The sequence below is a fragment of the Colius striatus genome, chromosome W (assembly GCF_028858725.1).
Source record: "Colius striatus isolate bColStr4 chromosome W, bColStr4.1.hap1, whole genome shotgun sequence".
NCBI lineage: Eukaryota > Metazoa > Chordata > Aves > Coliiformes > Coliidae > Colius > Colius striatus.
Window position 1 is genome coordinate 10,429,160 of NC_084789.1, and position 22,178 is coordinate 10,451,337.

The 22,178-nt window shown below is 44.0% G+C and overlaps 1 protein-coding gene across 1 annotated transcript in view; it reads left to right on the plus strand.

Annotated features, from left to right (window-relative positions):
* The window catches only part of LOC133628488 (E3 ubiquitin-protein ligase NEDD4-like), a 352,048-nt gene that overhangs the window by 49,352 nt on the left and 280,518 nt on the right, over positions 1 to 22,178 (plus strand). Inside the window, exon 2 of the mRNA XM_062016712.1 lies at positions 17,142 to 17,215. Coding sequence (XP_061872696.1) covers positions 17,142 to 17,215 — 74 coding nt within the window. The remainder of the gene's footprint in view (positions 1 to 17,141; positions 17,216 to 22,178) is intronic.

Genomic DNA, 22,178 nt, shown 5'->3' on the forward strand with positions numbered 1-22,178 from the left:
GATATCCTTTATTTGAGGATGCCCACCGATGACACAGGATCATTCCCAAAGAATGTCTGAATAAGCATCAAAATTAACAGATATTTATGCCAAATATTCCTTTGTTCTTCTCTACTATGCATTTAAAGCTCACTTATAATTGTTCATTAAAGTTGCCCTTTACCTTGATTGGTTACTTGTTAATTTTACATATTACATTACCCTTATTGACTGATCCCTTATTGCACAAGTTATACATATTCATACACATTTTGAAATCACTTGGCCAACTAACTTATGTAAGCTATTGATTATCTGGTGTTCTGGACCAGAATGGTACAGGTGTTCAGAACAGTGAACAGCCTAGTGGTTAATATAACAAACTTTTCTTCTTCCTCTGAAGCAGTCACTCCCAACATTGTTGTTGGATGTTTTATGGCTTGCAGGTGCATGGATCTGAATAGTCCACCTTGTTATCATTCTCATCCCCATTGTGCCTGACTTCTCATACAAATTCTTCCCTTTGGGAGTGGCTTCACAAAGGAGGCCTAGATTTGCTAAGTTATGATTAATAGGTAGATAAGTTTAGGTTGTGAAAGCTTGCTTACTAAGGCTTACAACATTAGCTAGAAAATCGTAAGTATAGTTTTATGAAATTGCTAACCTTGTAGACCCACAGAAACTTTATGAATGGACAGAGCTATTGCTTACTTAGGATGACGCAGCTATTGCTTGTGACATGACTATTGCTTAGCGCTGATAACCTCAAGGCTGGTGTGGTCCTAAACGGAACTATTGTCTAGGGATGACAAAGCTATTGCTTAAGATGACAGACCATTAGGTCAGTTCTACAGTTGGACATTGCTTAACGCTGATAACTACAAGGCCGGCTTAGCCCTAAACGGAACTGCTATCTGAGGATGACAGAGCTTTTACCTAGGATAACAAACCATTAGGTCGGTTTCGTCCCGTCCTGCGGTTTGGACAAACGTCAAAGACCCAGAGGTGAAAAGTACACTGCAAGGAAAACCTCGGATCTTAGTCCAACAGCGACCCCCAGCGACCACCTTTCTTGGAAATGTGATGAATATTTATGTATGTTGTAAATATAAGATGAAAATTCAGAGGCTAGGGTGGACACGTTTGGTGGAGAAATCTTCCGTGTTCCCCAGCGCTGCAATAAAGAATGCCTGCTTAATAGTCACATTGGCTATTGAGTCCTGACTGGCTTCTTCACGGCATCAGTTATGCTAACTTACTTATAAATTTACTTAAAACTAACTACTTGATAAAATCACTTAAATTTTCATGCTTTTATAACACGTGCAGGGCTGCCAGGCATGTGAGGGACCCTGTGCTGGAGCAGGGAGGACCTGCGAGGAGTCCGTTTGTCCTGAGGAGAGGCAAATGGCAGGAGCCATTGGGAAAGGACTGGCTGAAACCCCCTTTCCCTGCCCCCACTGAGCCGTTCGGGGGGGGGGGGGGGGGGAGGAAATAAAGACACCGAGATCAGGGCTCTGAGCCTGGGAAGAGGAGAGGGATGGGGGGAAGGTGATCTTAAAGGGCTGGTTGTGCTCTTCATTGTATCAATCTGTGGTGTTTTCTGTCTGTTATGTTTTGGGGTTTTATGTTTTTGGTTGTTGGTGGATTCAATTAATTTCTGTTTTCTTCCCCGAGTTGAATAGTCTTGTCTGCTTTGCCTGGGACCCTAAGTGGCAATTGAGCCCTCCTGTACTTAGGGGGTTCCAAAGGCCCTAAGTACTTATGGCTGATTGTGGTCCTTTGTTCCTAGCTAGGCCTAAACCATGACTGTGTCATAGCATTGAAATCATCTAAGCACCAGTTCTTTTTAATTAGTGAATATAACATGAAGAGGAAGGGATCCAGGTAAAAAACTCAAATCCATGGTAGTGGAAAAAGTGGGGAGAGGAAAATAAATCTTGTTGATTTGGACTCAGTGATCTTAAAGGTCTTTTCCAACCTAAACAATTTTAGTATTTCAAATATTCCTGTGTTTCCTTTTGTGTTTTAGTGTGCATGCCATTAGAAGTGATATAACCATGCAGCCAGTGTAGTGGTTGCTTCCCGTTGACATGGAGCAAAGCTGTGAAAACATGTAGTGTTGAACAGTGACCTTGGAATACCAAGTATTAACTTAGCTTGTATGGGTTGGGGTGTGCCAGTGGGGACTGTGGTCCATGAACTGTTTCTAGAGTGGTCTTGTGGGCTGCTGCCTATGCCTTAGTGTGCGCTGAGAGTGGCAGCTCAAGCAGCAAGTGGCTTCTGGATAGCTGAAGTCCTCTAGCAAGGACAGTGTGATTTAAAGTCGGAACTTCCAAACCCCCTTGCTTTCTAACATTCCTCACTGAGAGTGGGAAGTTAGGTGCAGCTGGATAAGGATTCCAAAACAAAGACTCAATAACAACAGAGTTGTTATTAAGCAGGTGTTCTTTAATGCAGCACTGGATGCACGGGGGATCCTTCTGCCTAATGTGCATGCCACACTCATTTTATACATTAAAACATGAATATTCAACGCCTTTCATGAGATTATTTATCATACACACGCCTATTCCAGGAAACAATTACTCAATTCTACAATTCGTTATTTCCTCGGGTGGTCGTTTCACACTCTTGACCTCTAGGTGGCAGATCCTCCTTTCTTGCCGGCAGCTCTTGGTGCATGTGTATTACTGATTTGCTTAAGTGATACGCTATCACTTGTTTGGCAACACTCTGCCAACTCAGTTAACTTACATCTTGAACATCTGCTGGTCTGATCTTGGGCATTCTGTTTCTAGACAGTGCTTTGTCTGACAGAGTCATAAGGCCTTGAGAAACATTAACAGTCTTAAGAAACTTTAACTATACAAAGGTCCTGAGGCCTTGAGAAACATTAGCAGTCTTAAGAAACGATATACAAAAATTCAGTAGTATCAGTCTTAAGGAACTTAATTGAAATATTTAAATAATTCAATGACTCCATTTCAAGTGTTTCTGTCAGGTTGTCTCAACTTTCCTAGCCTTGTCTTCCCTTTACTGTACCCCACTTGCGTGTTCCTGCCTCCTGATCCCTGTGATGTCACAAGAAGTAAAATTGGGCTTCTAGTGGAAAGATGGGATAGGGTGTTGAGTGTGTGAGGATAGGTGCTGGCTTCTTGGATGTGCAGGGAGGGAGTATCCCAAGATCACATCCTTGAATCTGACCACCTTGTTGGGTGGTAAGCAACTGCCTCTCTTTGTTTGTTACTGTCTCAAAGGGTGTTAGATACAATTGCCAGAAAATGGAAGTAAATTTGTGTCGGGAAAACTTCTCTATGAGAATATGTTAGATGATCGATTACTCATCAAAGTCTTTCAGTCAAGATTTTGAACTGCTGGTAAATTGCGCCCTATTGGATTTGTGTGTATCGGGTTACTGTCTAGATAGTTAAAGGTTGTCTTTCTGTTCAACAGTTCATGCTGTACCTAAAGCTATTTATCTATAGAGAACTCATGATTACAGTATTGTCTTGTGGCATCTGTTTCATTTCTAAGATATGCACAGGTTGATTAAGCAAGTGGCTTTTTTAAGTCCAACAAAAAAAATAAACTTACTGTGGTCAGGGACCTATTTAGCATCCCTCTCTGCTTTGTACCTGGTGTTTGAGGTCTTTGGCGTGGATTTTTTTATTATTATTATTTAATCCAGAGGGTGTCTCCAGGTGACACAGAATTCGATGAAGACATTTTCTGTGCTCGTACATGAGAGTTTCCCCATCCTGCACATTTAGGTATTTGGAGTAAAAATAAAAGGCAAGTCAGCGTTTTCTGAGCTCGGCTGAATATTAATGAGTGTTGCAGACTAAAGCCTCAAATTTGGGGTCTTGGTGCATAGCACTGCTGACTTTTAAGCAGCTGCCTCCATCTACCATCTGTTCATTTCTTCCTCCCGTTATCTTCAGTTTTGTTGTTACACCGTTTGTGGACTCCACTGTCTCAGGGTGTTGACCTAGGTTCAGAAAGACCTCGGTGGGAAGGGAATAAACTGGAGGGGAGAGCCGTTTAAATTGGCACTTTCTGCACAAAGAAATATATGTGTAAACACGCCCTTAATCTCAACAAGGATAAGTGTTGCTTAACTAAAGATTAGCTCAGGCTTAAAGCTGCAAAGCGATGACTTTATTTGGGGTTTGGGTCCTGGATCTTCTCAGAATTTTTCCACATTTGGTGATCTTCTTTGTCATTGTGCCCTGGGTTTGCAAGAAAAAATAACCAAAATCCTATTTTTCTTGTACAATCTTTTCAGAGGAGGATGGGTGGAATCCTGTGTCAGGTAATGGATAGTCTGAGTCTCTGGCTGTGCCTAGCCAAGCAATCCTTTGTCCGATCTTTTTGGTGTTGCTGTGAAAAATTAACTCCTCTCTTTACCTGGACACAGCATACTTGGAAATAAATGAAGAAATTTGGACGCAAGAAGCAAACATAAGAATCTAAACCACTTTTTTCTGCCTTTCAGTCTTGCTGTTCCCCTCAGGTGGCATTCCTAGCTGAGGACGTGGTGAACAGAGGAATAGAAATTTGAGGTGTCAGCCTGTGCCCAGCTGGCAAAGCTGGGAGCTGCTGCTGGTACTCGCTGGTACCTGTGGTGATGCTTGAGCAAGCTTTATTGGGGAACGTTTCATTTCCATCATTTGAGGTTTTGTGTAATCACATGGTTTTTATGCATATGTGTGCACATGAATGTACCTGTGTTGTTATGCTGCTTTCTGTGAATGTGTTTAAGCAAAACGATACAGATAAGGGCATTACAAGAGAACTATTTTACAGTCAAACTTTCTGAACTAACTACTGATATGATTCAGAGTACCATATATTGTGTTGTGTTCTGCAGAAGAATTTTCCCTCATCCAAAATTCACCTTGCTCCTTATATACAGGGGATGTTATCAAAGTAAGTATCTTACTGACTGAAGGAACAATTTTGAGGGTAGATAAGTGAGGCCTTGTTACTAATTGAGGTGTTTTAATGATTAAAAAAATATATATTACTTATGCACAGGAAAAATTGAACAGACATTTGGAAAACCACTGTTTCTGCTTGGTAAAATGGAATATTAAGCAGGGCCTGAGAGCCTGCATGCAGGGAGGGTCACGTCTTCTGGTATACTTAAAGTATGAAGTAAAACTTCAAGTATGTTTTTGATCTATTTAGATAGTCTGGAGCATCATCTTTTGTGTCTTGCAGAATGTGAATTAAGGATCTTCCCCATAGTTGGACTTCCTCCTGCTCTGTGATTGGGTTGTTTTTTTTTTTTTCTTTGGTGGTTTGTGTTTTTTTTTAAATTCCGTTAATATGCAGAGATTATTTTAGTGCAGAAATAAGATGCCGCTCTAGCAAAGTTGAGTATCACTGATAATATAGTAACTGTCAGAAATCTCTCCTTCCCTCCCTTACTATATTACAACTTCTTATCCCCCAACTCTCCTTCAGTAAGGTCAGAATTGTATTTCTGACTTTATTTCTTGTGCTATCTTCTCTTAATAAAGGAATTTTCTTGATTGTAATTTGCAAGTTCATTGTCTTTTGTCTGTTAAAACTACTGTAGAAGACTGGGCATGTTGTATCGGCATTAACAGACTGAAAAAAAATTAACATATAAAAAATATTCAATATCCACTGACATAAATCCATTGAATTATTATTTTTCACTCACTGCTTTGTTCACCTTTCTGGTAAACTTTAGGCTTCTTTGGGAAGGAATCTTCTTTTAATGAGAAACTACTTCGGACAGTGTTAAATGCTGCTGGAAAGAATACCAACAGACACATTTTTGGAAAGGACTTAAATGCTCAAGTGTTTTTTTTTTTCTAATGCAGTATAGTTTACTATGTGTGTCAGGATGAAACTCGCCCTGCAGACAGGTTCAGTGAGACTTTTGTTTTTCTTTCTCTGAAGTATCTGTTTCTGACTCCTTCCAGAGTAATGGTATCAAACTAGACAGGCATGGCTTTGCTTCTGGGGTGATTCTGACCTTCCTAATAACCTCGTAAATCTCGGATACAGCTAACAAGTCTATGTCTCACTTTTAGCTATCTAAAGCAAATAGAGCAAGTGTAGTATGGTCATGCCAGGATAAACCTGTGGGAAAGAGACAGGATACATCTATCACAAAGAGGGAAAAGGATACTGGGTCAAGAGTTAGCAGGGCTTATTGGGAGAGCTTTAAACTAGATTTGAAGGGGGAAAGGGGAAAAACCGGGCTTGACAGAGATAAGTCTGGGGGCAGAACGCTGACATCTGAGGGATGGTCTGTCCCTGACATCCATGGGTCTGCCACCTCGGTGGAGGCAGGAGATGGAGACCTTATGGCAGCAGGGAGGCAAGGGTTAATGTGTTGGAGGCCGTGGAAACATCTGAAAAGGGTCACGTGGAGGTCAGGACATCTTCCCCCCAAAAGGTGGCATGTTGCCGCTATGGGCGACACCACCAGGCCGCCCGCATGGATCTCTCAGCCCACCCCGCTGAGGGGACAAGGATCATCACACACTCAGCATGGATGATACTTGATTCCAACCCCTTGTTTACACCATGTGCTTTTATCTGCTAACACCAGCACCTCCTCTCCCTCCACCCCGTGCCCACCCCTTCTGTACCCTCCACCTCTCGCGTTACAACCCAAGATCTTCCGGACACCTACTACAGTGGCAGGATTGGTAACCCACCTGAAGTGCATCTGCACCAATGCACACAGCATGGGCAACAAACAAGAAGAGCTGGAAGCCACTGTGCAGTAAGGGCAGTGTGACATTATGGAAACGTGGTGGGATGAGTCACATGACTGGAGTGTTGTGCTGGATGGCTACAGACTCTTCAGAAGGGACAGGCAAGGCAGGAGAGACAAAGGGGTAGCCCTCTACGTTAGGGAGTGTCATGACTGTTTAGAGGTCAGCCATAGTGAGAATAAGGTTGAGTGTTTATGGATAAAAAGCAGGGGGGAAGGACAAAAAGGGGGATGTCATGGTGGAAGTGTGCTATAGATCACCCAGCCAGGATGAGGAGATAGATGAGAGGTTCTTTAGGCAGCTGGGAAAAGTCTCAGGATCACTAGCCCTCATTCTCATGGGGGACTTCAACTTACCAGATATCTGCTGGGAATACAACACAGCAGAGAGGAGACAGTCCAGGAGGTTCCTGGAGTGTGTGGAAGATAACTTCCTTATGCAGTTGATGAGAGCCAACGAGGGAAGGCACCTTGCTGGACCTGATGTTCGCAAACAAAGAAGGTCTTGTGAGGGATGTGATGGTTGGAGGCTGCCTAGAGCATAGTGATCATTAAATGATTGAGTTCTCGATCCTCAGAGAAGCAAGGAGGGGGATCAGCAGAACTGCCACCTTAGATTTCTGAAGGGCAGAAGTCGATTGCCAGAGTCCCTTGGGAGGCAGTCCTGAAGGGCAAAGGAGTCCAGGAAGGCTGGACATTCTTCAAGAAGGAAATTTTAAAGGAGTAGGATCAAGCTGTTCCCATGTGCAAGAAGATGAGCTGACGGGGCAGGAGACCGTCCTGGCTGAACAGGGAGCTTCTGCTGGAGCTCAGGAGTAAAAATAGATAATTTATCATCTTTGGAAGAAGGGTCAGGCAGCCCAAGAGGACTACAAGGATGTTTTGAGGTCATGTAGTGAGAAAATTAGAAGGGCCAAGACTGGACACTACTGTAAAAGACAATAAGAAAAAAATCTGTAAATTAGCAAGAGGGCTAAAGGGAATCTTCACCCTTTAATGGATGAAGGGGGAAACTTAGTAACCAAGGATGAGGATAAGGCTGAGGTACTTAATGCTTTCTTTGCCTCAGTCTTCAATGGTAAAACCAGCTGTTCTCTGGGCACCCATCCGCATGATCTGGAAGACAGGGATGGGGGACAGAACGAAGTCCCCATAGCCCAAGGGGAAATGATGTGCAACCTGCTACTGCATCTTGAGTCACACAAGTCCATGGGACTGGATGGATTCCATCCGAAGGTGCTGAGGGAGCTGGCGGAAGTGCTTGCCAAGTCACTCTTCATCATCTACCATCAGTCCTGGCTCACCAGGGAGGTCCCAGCGGACTGGAGTTTGGCAAATGTGACCCCCATCTACAAGAAGGGTCGGAAGGAGGATCCTGGGAACTACAGGCCTGTGAACCTGGCCTCGGTGTAGGGGAAGGTTATGAAGCAAATCATTCTGAGTGCCATCATGAGGCACATACAGGATAACCAGGGGTTCAGGCCCAGCCAACAGGGCTTTATGAAAGGCAGGTACTGTTTGAACAAATGGAACACAAAAAGTTCCATTTAAACATAAGAAAAACCTATTTTCCTGTGAGGGTGACAGAGCACTGGAATAGGTTGCCCAGGGAGGTTGTGGAGTCTCCCTCCTTGGAGGTCTTCAAGACCTGCCTGGACACGTTCCTATGCGACCTAATCTAGGTGGACCTGCTTCTGCAGGGGAGTTGGACTAGATGATCTCTAAAGGTCCCTTCCAACCCCTACTATTCTGTGATTCTATGATACAATCTGATCTCCTTCTCTGACAAGGTGACCTGCTTAGTGGATGAGCGAAAGGCTGTGGATGTGGTCTTCCTGGATTTTAGTAAGGCCTTTGACACAGTGTCCCACAGCATCCTCCTGGAGAAACTGGCTGCCCATGGCTTGGATGGACCTACTCTGAGATGGGTGTAAAACTGGCTGGATGGTTGGGCCCAGAGAGTGGTGGTGAACGGAATTAAATCCAGTTGGCAGCCAGTTGACAGTGCTGTTAACCCAGGGCTCAGTGATGGGGCCTGCTTTGTTAAACATTTTTCTTAATCGATGTTTGGGATGAGGGGACTGAATGCACGCTCAGAAAGTCTGCAGATGACACCAAGCTTGGTGGGAGCGTAGACCTGCTTGATGACAGGAAGGCTCTTGAAGGACATGGACAGGCTGGAGCAATGGGCCGAGGCCAATTGCATGAGGCCAAGGACTCGATCCTGCACTTGTGCTACAACAACCCCATGCAGCGCTACAGGCTTGGGGCAGAGTGTCTGGAAAGCTGTCCTGCAGAAAAGGACCCGGGAGTGTTGTTTGACAGTGGTTGAACATGAGCCAGCAGTGTGCCCAGATGGTCAAGAAGACCAATGGCATCCTGGCTTGTATCAGAAATAGTGTGACCAGCAGGGCCAAGGAAGTGTTTGTCCCCTTTTACTCAGTGCTGGTGAGACCACACCTTGAATACCGTGTTCAGGTTTTGCCCCTCAATACAAGAAGGAGTTTGAGGTGCTGGAGCATGTCCAGAGACAGGCAACGAAGCTGGTGAAGGGTCTGGAGAACAAGTCTTATGAGGAGCAGCTGAGGGAGCTGGGAGTGTTTAGCCTGGAGAAGAGGAGGCTGAGGGGAGATATGATCACTCTCCCCAACTTCCTGAAAGGGAGTTGTAGTGAAGTAGGAGTTGATCTCTCCAGTAATGAATTATAGGACAGGAGGAGGAGAGGGTTATTAAGCACTGGGAGGTTGTAGTGGTTTTGCCTGGGTCAGGTTTTGGTAGCAGGGGGGGCTGCAGGGGGGGGCTACAGGGGTGGCTTTAAACAAAGAGCTGCCAGAAGCTTCCCCTGCAGCTGATAGGGCTAGGGACAGTCAATTTAAAGATGGACCTGCTGCTGACCAAGGCCTGGCCAATTAGTAAGTGAGGTAACGCCTCTGTGAATAACGTATCTAAGAAGGAGAAAAAGTTGCTGTGCAGTTGCTAAACGACAGCAGCAACAGGAAGTGAGAATGTGAAAACATCTCTGCAGACACCAAGGTCAGTGGAGTAGGAGGGGGAGGAGGAGGGTGCTTAGGCCCTGAAAGAAAGACTCCCCTGTGGCCTGTGGTGAGGACCATGGTGAGGCAGCTGTCCCCCTGCAGTCCATGGAGGACAACTGGGGAGCAGAGATCCACCCACAGCCCGTGGAGGACCCCATGGTGGAGTGGATGGATTCCCAGAGGAGGCTGTGACACCATGGGAAGCCTACACCGGGGCAAGTTCCTGGCAGGACCTGGGAGCCTGTGTGGAGGGAGGAGTCCACATCAGAGCAGGTTTGCTGTCAGGACTTGCAATCCTGTGAGACCCACGCTGGAGCAGGACTGTTCTCTTGGTGGATGACCCACGTTGGGGCAGCGTGTGAAGAGCTGCTCCTGTGAGAAGGACCCATGCCGGAGCAGTTTGTGAAGGACTTTTTCCCGTGTGAGGGATCCCACACCGTAGCAGTGGGAAGTATGAGGAGGCCTCCCCCTGAGAAGAAGCAACAGCAAAGTCCATCTGTGGTGAATTGACTGTAACCCCCATTCCCTATCCCCTGCACCGCTGAGGGGGAAAGAGGGAGAGTCCTGAGAAGAGGGAGGGGTGGGGGGAGGTGTTTTAAGTTTTGTTTTTTGTTGCAGCAGAGAGGAATCGAATACGACCAATATGATCGATAAGCATGATTCGTTTATTGCAGCTCTACGCTTGATTAATATAACACTAACTCATGAATATGGAAATACACATACTGTGATTGGTTTGATATAACTGAGGGCATTACATAAGAGAGAGATTTTTGTGGTTACAAAGTACATTCTCAGATCCTTTTTCTCAGGCATCTGTCCCTGTTTATGAGTTACAGATAACCGCCAAGGATACATCGTCCTTGCCTAAGATTAGTTGTTGCCATCTGCAGCTGGCCAGATTACTACATTTGCTTATTAGCTGGTGCCACTAAGGTCTACAAGCATACCTAACATATTTTACAGTTTCATCTCTGTTTTGTTCTGTTTTATCTCACTGATGGGAACATGACCTTTTAATGTAAGCCACTCTTCCACAATTCCCCCTTTTTCTTTTTGCACAAGCAAAACTGAATCAGTCAATTTATACACTGCCTTCATAATACAACTATATATTATTCTAAACACTATAAGCAAAAGCAAAATAATCAACATCCACCTTAACCCTTCTTTGATCAACATAGTCAACCAAGGTGACAACCCCCCAAAATCTGATTGAAGCCAATTATCAAAGGGGTTATGACCCACCGTAATATTCTTAGCATGAACCTTTAAATATGCCAAAGCTCTGTGAATAGATTCACTATGATCAGAAAGATTAAAACAACACATGCCTTCAAAGTCTTGACAGCCATGACTATGAGCTAAAAGCAAAAAATCTATAGCAGCTCTATTTTGCAAAGTTGCATGTCTAATACTACTTGCATCACTAATCAAGCCTTCTAATGTTATTGAGGTTTGATTACTTTGTTTGCTAAGCCAGCATCCTAATTTGCATAGCTGAGTTAATGAAGCAGATACTCTTACACCTGGAGCAAATATACTAGTTGCTATTATTGATGAGGGAGACCAAAGGTAACATGGTCATCACATTCACTAGTAAATGCATGCACAAATTGTTTTGGACAACGATGTTTCCAAATCATTGTGTGATTAGGCACCAAGATCGTCAGTTGTCCCAAACTGCATGGTCCCCTTTGTAATCTCGAGGGTATTCCAGGCCAGGCCTGGTCCCCACAAATCAGAAAAATTCCCTTTGGTAACTGTATAGGCACAAGACTAGACCTGGATCTTTTTGGTGAAGTATAATTGCACCAAGATGTCATGTTCTTATACACAGCCAGGATGAGATCCTCATTCTGTCTAAAATTTTTTTTTTGGTATTGCTGGTAAAATGAAACATAACACAAAAATCCATCTTTATAGATCCCAATAATTCTAACTCCTGTGACTCTGTTGTCATTATTGGTAACTATGAAACGATTAAATCCCAGTTGTCAACTTTGCCATTACCCTTAACTAAGGGATTTGTTTTTAATGCATTTGGTACAGGCCATTGTGCCACATCTAATGGAACTCCCACCAAACAGGTAGAAAAAGTATTAAAACCACTTTTTATAAACCTTTTTCACCCTTTTTTCTTTCATTCTTTTTTTTTTTTAATGTGTCAACTGGCTTCTCAATGCCAAAATGTTCTGCCCTTCCAAGTTCCATTCCTGACACCCAAAACACCCCAGAAAGCCTCCAGTGCAAGAAAACCACTATTCATCATCACATTTACAGCAAAATGCATAACATCACGACCAACAGTTTTTACAGTCTTTGAGGCAACGGATTGAGGATGGAAAGGATGAGCCCAGCGGCCCGTGAGGGCTGGGGCCGGTGGTGTCGGCGCGCGGCGTGTAGGGGGGGGGTACTCCGGAGAAACTTAACGGGCGCGGGAAGCGGCTGCGGATGGAAGAGGGTGGGGTCGTCTGGATCACTCCGTGCCGTCCCCGGCGGGCGCAGTCGGTATTATTATCTCCTGTGTTTTCTTTTTCTTTGTCTCCACCATCGGGCACGCGAGGGCCCAGTCTAACACGGGGTCGCGCTCCCCCACTCTCCCCTGATCACCCTGCGCTGCATCCCCGCCCGACTCCTCCCGCTTGGCATTCCCCATTCGCTTCCTCTGCAACTCGTCCCAGGGGTAACTCGGCGGGCGGGGCTCGAATGGGAAGCAGCTCTCCCGCGGGGGCTCTGCTCCGGAGCCCCTTCGCCTCCCTGACTTTGTAAAAACTCTTGTGTAGAGGAGAACTTTTTTTTTCTTTTTTTTTTTTTTTTTTTTCCTTCGCAGCACGCCCCGCTCAGCGACGGGCTGCGCACCGGGCTGGCTTTCAGTGGCGACGGGTTGTGTCTCGCTGGTCTCTTGTCGCTCCAATTTCTTTAATACTTCCTGCAGGAGCTTGTCCCTTCCCCATCTGTCTCCTTCGGCCTCGGCACAACGGCCAACGCCTGGGCTGCAGGCATGGTCATATGCTGTTCTGCTTGCATTTCTTTTAAAGTATTTATCACGTCTCTCCAAAGACCTAAATCTTTACTGATCTTACTATTGTCCTTATCACCACTAATAGTGGCTTCCCAGAGAAGGTTTCCAGTTTCTCGCCACTCCGATATACTAAATAGAAGTTGTGGTTCCTTTAGGTATAACTAGTGGGGGAGCAATAATATATGCTGTAATCATTATTTCACCAGTAAAATCAGCATCGATAATCCCTGGTAATACAATCAATCCCGCAGTCCCAGCAGATGATCTCCCCAACAGTAATGCACCTATCAAGTCTTTACTCTCAGTTATAGGTCAGTTAACCCCTATTGGTACTTATACCACTCGGTTATCAGTGAGTGTGACATCTATTGTTGTTGCCAGCTCGATTCCCAAACTCCCTCTGGTAGCTGGGAACTGTAGCTGTCAGTTGAAACGGGATCTGGAGGCTGTAGTAGCTGTACTAAACGGAGGCCGCAATTCGTATCTGAACGTGACGGGTTCTTGCGCTCTACTTTCCTTTTTTTTCCCATTCTGCAAACGATGCCATCATGATTATCCTTCTGGCAATGACCACACCAAACGGCTACTGTGCATGCTCTTTTAAAATGTCCTTTTCCTCCGAAACGATAACAGAATCTGGAGGGAATCAGGGCCAAATTATTATCTTGTCTTCTTTGGTATGTTGGTCTGTCTAATTTTTGGACGACTGCGGCAAGGAGATCAGTAGATGGGTGCATGGCTGCTGCAAACACTGAGGCTAATGTTTTCTCTTGTTGATTCTGTGTTGCTCAGTCCATCATTTCTATCATAGCCACAAGTTCGGCAGATCTAGACAAAGTTGCTGATATTTGCCTTGCTTTAGGATTGGCATTTTCGAAGGCCAGCATCTTAAACATAGTCTGTTTTGCTGATTCCTCCATATCCCCTTGGGCGCCAATGGCTTCAGAAAGCCGGTTAATAAAATGAGCATAATTCTCCGTTAGGCCCTGTTTAATGCTAGTAAACGATGGAGTGGGGTTTTCATCTGGGACCAGGTTTTGACAGTCTTTAGGAGAGTTCAGATCAGCAATGTAAATCCAATCTAAAGCAGCCTCAGATCTTAACCCATTCTTTTGAATTGTCTCTTTTACTTGATGCAAAACTTTCCACTCATGCTGCTCATAGTGTGGTCCGGCAGTCCCTTGCACCACCAGGCATGCTATTACTCCTGCCGGGTGCCAATCTCCCTCGACTATCGCGTTGCGAATTATCCCTGACCACCGTTTAAAAGATTCTGGTCTCAGGGCTTCAGATTGCATTGTCTCCAGGGGGGGGGGCAGGCAGCTCTGCAGAGGAATGGTTTTGACCCATCTCTGTTAACAATTGTTGAATGGATCTTTCAGATGAATTATTCGGTAAGGATTTTTCAACATTTGATAGACACCTCCAAAGTTTTCAATGATTCTCTAACTTGCTTAATCATTTCGGAAACATTTTTCTCTAATTCTGACTCACTATCATTATCTGGAAGTGGGATCATCTCCAGAGAGAGAGCCGGGGCCGGTTGCATGGGTGGAGTCGGAACCGGAAGAACCAGGGCCGGCTGCATGGGTGGAATCGGAACCAGGAGATCTGGGGCCAGCTGCACGAGTGGGGGCAGAACCGGCTCTGGTGGCTTACAGTTTGGTCCGTCTTGAATAGTCTCAATTAACTGAGTTTTTGGATCAGACTCTATCATGAACTTAATTGTTTTCAAGGGGTCAGTAAAAACTTTTTCTTAGGTCGAATCTTTCTCCTGTACCACCAACTCCTTCACCGATTGACAAGTCTGACCTTTTATCCCTTTAATCGGGCGTGACTGATCAGTTCCGAAAAACATTCTGAGCTGACTGATTTTTGGCTGCACTGCCTGTTCACCCATATCAGTCTGACCTTTGCAACCTGCGATTCTGTTTTCATCAGTTTTAAGGCACTAATAACTGTCCGCCACGTATCCCCGAGAGAACGGCAATCCTTATCTTTCCCCGAGATGGTAGGATCACACATTTCATTCCCAACCAGGTGCCATTCATCTGTCATAAAAGCAGCGAGGGTTCTTTAAAGAACAAAATGACAAAATCCATTTTTTACTCCTGATCAAAAAAAAATCCTTCACCAATGAGTCTAAAACACAAACCACTTTTTATAAACCTTTTTCATCTTTTTTTTTTTTTTTACTGTGTTACAGTTTCAGTTCTGTTTTGTTCTGTTTTATCTCACTGATGGGAACACGACCTTTTAATGTAAGCCACTCTTCCACAGTTTTTATGTCTCATCTCCCTGTTTTGATTGTTCATTAATAAATCAAACTTTTTTTTTCCCCAAGTTGAGTCTGTTTTGTCTGTGATGGTAATTGCTGAGTGATCTCCCTGTCCTTATCTGAACTCACAAACCACTCGTTATATTTCTCTCTCTCCCCTGTCCAGTTTAGGAGGGGGAGTGATATTATGACTTGGTGGGCATCTGGCCCCCAGCCAAGGCTAAACCACCACAGAGGTGGTGGAGTCTCTATGCCTAGAGATATTTAAAAGGTGCATAGATGAGGTGCTGAGGGATATGGTTTAGTCTAGTGATGGTCTTGGCAGTATTAGGTTAGTGGTTGGACTCGATGATATAATGACACCAAACTGGGAGGACTGGCTGATTCACCAGAAGGCTGTGCTGCCATTCAGTGGGATCTCGACCGGCTTGAGAGTTGAGCAGAGAGGAATCTCATGAGGTTCAACAAGTGCAGAGTCCTGCATCTGGGAAGGAACAACCCCACCCACCAGTACAGGCTGGGGGTCAAACTGCTGAAGAGCTGCTCTGTAGAGAGAGACCTGGGAGTCCTGATTGATAATAAACTAAACATGAGGCAGCAATGTGTCCTTGTGACCAAGAAGGCCAATGGCATCCTGGGATGCATCAAGAAGAGTGTGGCCAGCAGGTCAAGGGAGGTTCTGCTCCCCCTCTACTCTGCCCTGGTGAGGCCTCATCTGGAGTACTGTGTCCAGTTCTGGGCTCCTCAGCTCAAGAGGGACAGAGTACTTCTGGAGAGAGTCCAGCGCAGGGCCACCAAGGTGATCAGGGGACTGGAACATCTTTCATACGAGGAAAGGCTGCGGGAACTGGGGCTGTTTAGTCTAGAAAAGAGGAGATTGAGGGGGGATCTTATTAACATTTACAAATATCTAAAGGGTGGGTGTCAGGAGGTTGGGACATCCCTTTTTTCTATAGTAGCTAGCAACAGGACAAGGGGTAATGGGATGAAACTGGAACACAAAAAGTTCTACTTAAATATAAGAAAAAACTATTTTACTGTGAGGGTGACGAAGCAGTGGAATAGGCTGCCCAGAGGGGTTGTGGAGTCTCCTTCCTTGGAGGTCTTCAAGACCCACCTGGACATGTTTCTATGCGACCTGATCTAGCTGAATCTGCTTCTGCAAGCGGGGTTGGACTAGATGATCTCTAAAGATCCCTTCTAACCCATACCATTCTATGATGATCTTAAAGGTCTTTTGCAACTGTTATGATTCTATGAAGATGTTATTGTTTTCTGAAGAAGCTTCAAGGATCAGAGTCTCAAGTTCCTGTAATTGAATCTTGTATCTTGCAGTCCTAGAAAGCTTATCAGAGGAGAAAAGGGTATAATTGATAAGAGTGTCTGCAGAACCTGTTTCTGTAGGTCCCTTTCCAGAATTAATTTTTGTGGCTTCTTTGTGTAGTAAAAAATAAACTGTTCAAAAAAGGTAAAAAAACCCCATAAAAAATACCACTTATACTAATGTTCCTTGGGATCTTAATGTAATGAAGTGAGAAACTGATCATCAGGTTGATGTCCTATTAATATGGATATTCAAAAAATGTCATGTGTCACTGAAATTTTTGTTTTGAGCTCTATATGTACCAAGGTGGTGAGACAGGTTTTTTTAAAAACAGTGTTTTTAAGGATTTATTTTTAACCTTGCACCCTTTTTTAAAAACTGCAAACAGTTCAGAGTTTTAGAGTCTAAGCAGAATTAATTTCTTTGGAGTGTGGATCATTTAGAATGTTAGGTGTCTCTGTTCAGCAAATTGTCTTCCATTACTATGATGTTATTACTGTTGTCTATTCTTATTCTGCTTTTATTTATCTCTTAACAGTTCTGACTGGAGTTGGATGCTCTTCATGTTTGGATTTGGGCTATTCTTTAGCAGATAAAGTGTATACCTCCTTCCAAGAGGGTTTTGTCCTGCTATCTAAAGGCTGATAGTTCATTCACAGCTCAACCTCTTGCAAACTGTTACTCTTCAAAATGAATTGCAGAATAAACATTAAACCCTTCTTCTTTTTTATTATCAGGAGGAGTCTCGTATCCTCAGGGTGAAGGTGGTTTCTGGCATTGATCTAGCGAAAAAAGACATCTTTGGAGCCAGGTAGGTGTTCTGCATTGGCTAGTTTATGCATTTATACAGAATAAACATAGCGGAGCGAGGATGGTTTAGAATTGATTGTCCATAAACATGCTGAGTGATCCTATTATTTGGTTACAGCCAATGTAAATTGTGGATTGTGTGTTGACAAGAATGCCATTAGTCACTGTCTGCCTTAGCTCTGCAAGCGTGAGGTGCAGCTCAAACTTTGGCAGTATTTGGCAACAGCTAAAATTACTTTCTTCCCATATGTCCCTCATAATGGAAGATTGACCAAAAGCCAGAAGTATTGTCTGTCCTATTTTGAGGAAGCTCTACTTTCCCTGCTGGCTTTCAGTACCAGTGTCTCAGGTGCCAGACATTGAAGTCTGACTTGGCAACCAGACTGAGTTGTCTTGTTCTCAGGCACATCCAGGAGCCACTGTTGCAGTTCCTAAGGATGGTACCTTTTAGAGAGAAAGGCAATAAAAGCATTTTCTGCAGTTCAGCCCATGCCATGAGAAGGCTATCAGGAAGAACTAATGTAGAAAAGAGTTCAGTGAACTGTGCTGACTTAATGCTTTTTCTATTGGGCTATGTCAGGTCCAGGTTTTAACTCCACTTGAGCCTTGCGCTACCTTGAGTTTTAAACTGGGGACTTGAGAGGGAAAAGAGAAGGTTTTAGAGCACATAAGACAGTCTTCATATGATTGCTTCCCTGTTCATCTGTGTATCAAAACACGGGGTGAACAGACCATAGTTTGCACTGGTCTTTGGCCAAAATAACAACTGTTATAAAGAAAACTGTTTTAAAATGGAGAGATACAGATACAATCACTTTTTATGTTCTCAAGACTTTTCTTTTGAAAGAATTAGTCACAGCTGTAGGAATAGCTTTCCTCTGAGTCTGGGCTTGCTGTGCCATGGCTTAAAGAAGCAAATCAGGTACCAACTAGGAGAGAAAAAATGAAGCCAAAATGAACCGGAAGGCATTAATTAATTTATTTTCTTAATTCAGGTTTGATAATCTTGCTAGCTCAAGTCTAAGTGGGGAGAAATTCATTCTTTACTGCAAATGCTCTAAGCTACTTAGAAGTTTTTTTATCAGTTCCAAATCAGTGATATCTCATTCAGCTTTTATTGAAATGACTAATTTCTTAATGTATAAATGAGCCTCCCTGTGCATTTTCCTCTTATTTCTTTAATGATGCTTACAAATGTTCATTAGCTTGCATGTCTAGCTTGAAACTACATGAAAGTAGCAATTAAAAGTTTAATCAACTTGATTTTTTTGTGTGAAATGTGCAACAAAAATTCCCGTGTGCAGAATATGGTAAGACAAAGCTTTTTTAATTTTTTTTTCCCCAAATTTTCTGTTTTGAAGAATGGCTTCTGATGCTGACCATAAGCAACAAAAGAAGCAGCTCCTATGTAGATGTAGTCAGACACATGGTGCCTGCTGAGGAAATCCAAGGTAGCACTGTTCATAGTGTTGCTGGGCTGCACTGTGGGAGTACTACTGCTTGCTCACAACATCAGCACCTACCTCAGACTCCTGCAGTTGGCATTGAGATGCTGCAGTACCAAAACAAAAGAGAGGAGGAGCAAATTCTAGAGAAGAGATTGGACTTCACAGAGAAAAGATTTCTGTTGCAGATACTAACTCTAGAATTGCCATATTTATATGCTAACTGCCTTTTCTAGATATCATTTAATTTGGCCTTCTCATACAATAACAGAGTTTTGGTTTACTTGATAAATTTAATTGGTTGGATTTCATTCCTGTGTTATTTCTATAGCTTTAAATTTTACCACTTCTTTTGAAAAAAGCAAAGCTAGTGGTTGGAATATTTAATCTCTTCATTTAGAGGAACTTGATAGAAATATTGAAGTGCTGTGGCAAATTCACAGAACTTATCTGCGAAAAGTGGTAATCTTTTTAGCATTCCTTTGCTTTTTGGAAACGTTACAGCTGAATCCCTGGCATTGTGGTATCTCCCTCAGCCATACTTCTCAAAGAACTTTTGTAACTATTTAAGATGTTGTGTTCAAAAGAACTCCTAAAATTTTATCAGGAATTGATAAAATACCTTTTATCTTTGTGGCGGTTTTAACCATGACTGGGTACCAGATGCCCACCATGTTGCTCTATCACTGCCCCTCTTAAAATGGACAGGGGAGAGATAAATATAACGAGAGGTTTGTGAGTCAAGATAAAGACAGGGAGATCACTCAGCAATTTCTGTCATGGGCAAAACAGACTCAACTTGGGGAAAAAAAAGGTTTCATTTATTAATGAGCAATCAAAACAGAGAAGGGAAATGAGAAATAAAACCAAATCTTAAAACATCTCCCCCCACCCCTCCTTCTTCCCATGGGAGACAGTCCTCCATGAACTTTTCCAACATGGGTCATCCACTGGGAGAACAGTCCTTCAGGAACAGACTGCTCCAGCATGGATCTCTCACAGGATCACAAGTGCTGACAGCAACCCTGCTGTGACGTGGGCTCCTCTTTCCCCACGGGCTCCCAGGTCCTGCCAGGAGCTTGCTCCAGGGTGGACTTCCCATGGAGTCACGGCATCCTTTGGACATTCACCCACTCCGGCGTGGGGTCCTCCATGGGCTGCGAGGGGATCTCTTCTCCCCCGTGGACCTCTGTGGACTGCAGGGAGACAGCCTGCCTCACCATGGTCTTCACCACAGGTCACAGGGGAATCTTTCTTCCAGGGCCTAAGCACCTCCTCCCCCTCCTTCTCCACTGGCCTTGGTGTCTGCAGAGATGTTGTCACATTCTCACTCCCCGTTGCTGCTGCTGTTTAGCAACTGTGCAGCAACTTCTTCTCCTTCTCAAATACGTTATTCACAGAGATGTTACCTCACCTACTAATTGGCCAGACCTTGGTTAGCAGCAGGTCCATCTTAGAATTGACTGGCCCTAGCCCTATCAGCTGCAGGGGAAGCTTTTGGCAGCTCTTTGTTTAAAGAAGCCACCCCTGTAGCCCCCGCTTCCAAACCCTGGGCTAGACAAAACCACTACAGTCTTTCAAAATGCATGAAGTTAAAACTAAGTGAAATTTGAATTGAGTTTTATTGATGTCGGCGTCCCTTAAATATTTTAAGTAAATTGGTCTCAAGTCAGTAGGATGTCCATAAAAACAGAGAGTTAAAAACATATTCCCAACTTATGTTTTTAACTTTTTCAAAAGTTCGTTAGTAAAAGTTGAGACTAAGAACATCATAATTTAAACTCATGAATTGCTTGTACTGCTGCGTTGGCCAGTTTTCAGAAAGTTTTCTTTTTTGTCTGAAGTGTTGATTTAATTTTTCTGTTTGTTTTAGGGGCCTTACATACTTTGCTGATATATTAACATTTCATGCTGCTTGAATCTTAAGTACAATTTAAGTTGCTACAGATAGTTTCCTTGTAAAGATAGCTGTCGAGAGTGGGTTGTGTAATACCTCATTAACAACTCTGTTGAGGATCAGTATGGAGGAGATGATTAAATTCTCATTTGGAGCAGTGAAGGAGGAATATGTAATGTTTGACCTAAGCCAGAGGATAAGGAAAATTTACAGGTATTAGAAATGTACGTGTAGATTTTGACCGTGTAGCATATGTTCAGGGTCCCTAAAAATGGCAATAACTAATCCTCTCTATGTGTGTTTTCTTCTTCTCTTGGTGTGGATGTAGACCCCAACATTCTGTTGTTTCCCATAAATAATTTCCATGAGATCACAAATCCCTTTCAAGTTGATTTTTGTGATGGTGTAACTGTTAGCACAGAGCCACAGGCTAGTATCTGATGTGAAAGCAAATTGTCTTACTCTGTAATGACGGTGGGTGCTGGCTGCCAGGTGATGTATGGTAACCAAGACCATTGTTAGCAGCCGCAGCAAAGGATGAAATAATTGAGTGGGCTGTGCTGAGGACCTTCTTGGTCGATGCACAGCACCCCTGGGTGCATCCCATAGTGCACTGGGGGAAGGAGGAACAGCTGAGTTGTGTACTCTCACTCCTGAACGTTCTTTCTGTGCTTGTGACAGGTGTCTCACAGCAGCTGCTCTCCTGAAATCTTCCCGCTTCCCTCATTCCTGTTCTTACCTGCAGTAGTTGGAGACTGCCTGCCCCAAAATTCCCTTTCCTGCCCTTGTGAGGTGACTACCTTCATGTCCTCACATTGCCTCCCAGCCCACTGAAGGCAGACAGAGTGCTGCGGTGGGTTTCCCTGGGTGCCAGTGCCACCTGCCATGCTGCGGGGAGATGGTCCCCTCTGCCCAGAGACATGTGTCCGAGCCAGTCCAGTGCTGTGGCACCTTGTCAAGCAACTGTCCCTCTTGCACAGAAGGTGCTGGGACGGCAGGGACATGCCACTGTGGCTGTCCAGCAGCAAGGGCAACAGGAGGGGGCAAGGAGCAAAGCTCTGGGGCAGGTCCACACAGTGGGTGGGTTGTCTTTGGAAGCATGCAGATAAATAGGCCTTGTTTTGAAAAATAAACATTAGGGAACAGAGGAAAATGCCTAGGGATTCATCCCGGTGTAGATTTGGACAGAATTGACTTACGGGATTGCATTGTGTGTTTGCCACTGTTACAGCAAAGAGAAAAGAAGTAAAAATGAACTAATTCAGTGTTCTGTCTAAAGCAGGTGTTCATACCTGCCTGGAAAGGAGGAGAAATGGCCTAAATGTAGGTAGAAGTAGTGGTTCTCCAAAAGTAGTTGTTGTCAGGGATGGTACATCCTTAGTATATGCAATATGTAACCTCAGTAACTGCAAGAGTCAAAGCTGTCTGCTTCCTTCTCACTCCTACTGTTTGGTAAGGCCCCATGTACTTTCTTGTCTTGTTAAGCTTCTCCTCAGAGATTTGCAAGATGTATGCTTAATTAAATGTAGTATTGGGTAGTCCTGGGGCAGGCCCTTCACTGTTGTTTAGCAGTTTTCCTCAAGATATTATCAATGGTGGTGTCAAAGAAAGGTTAAGATGCT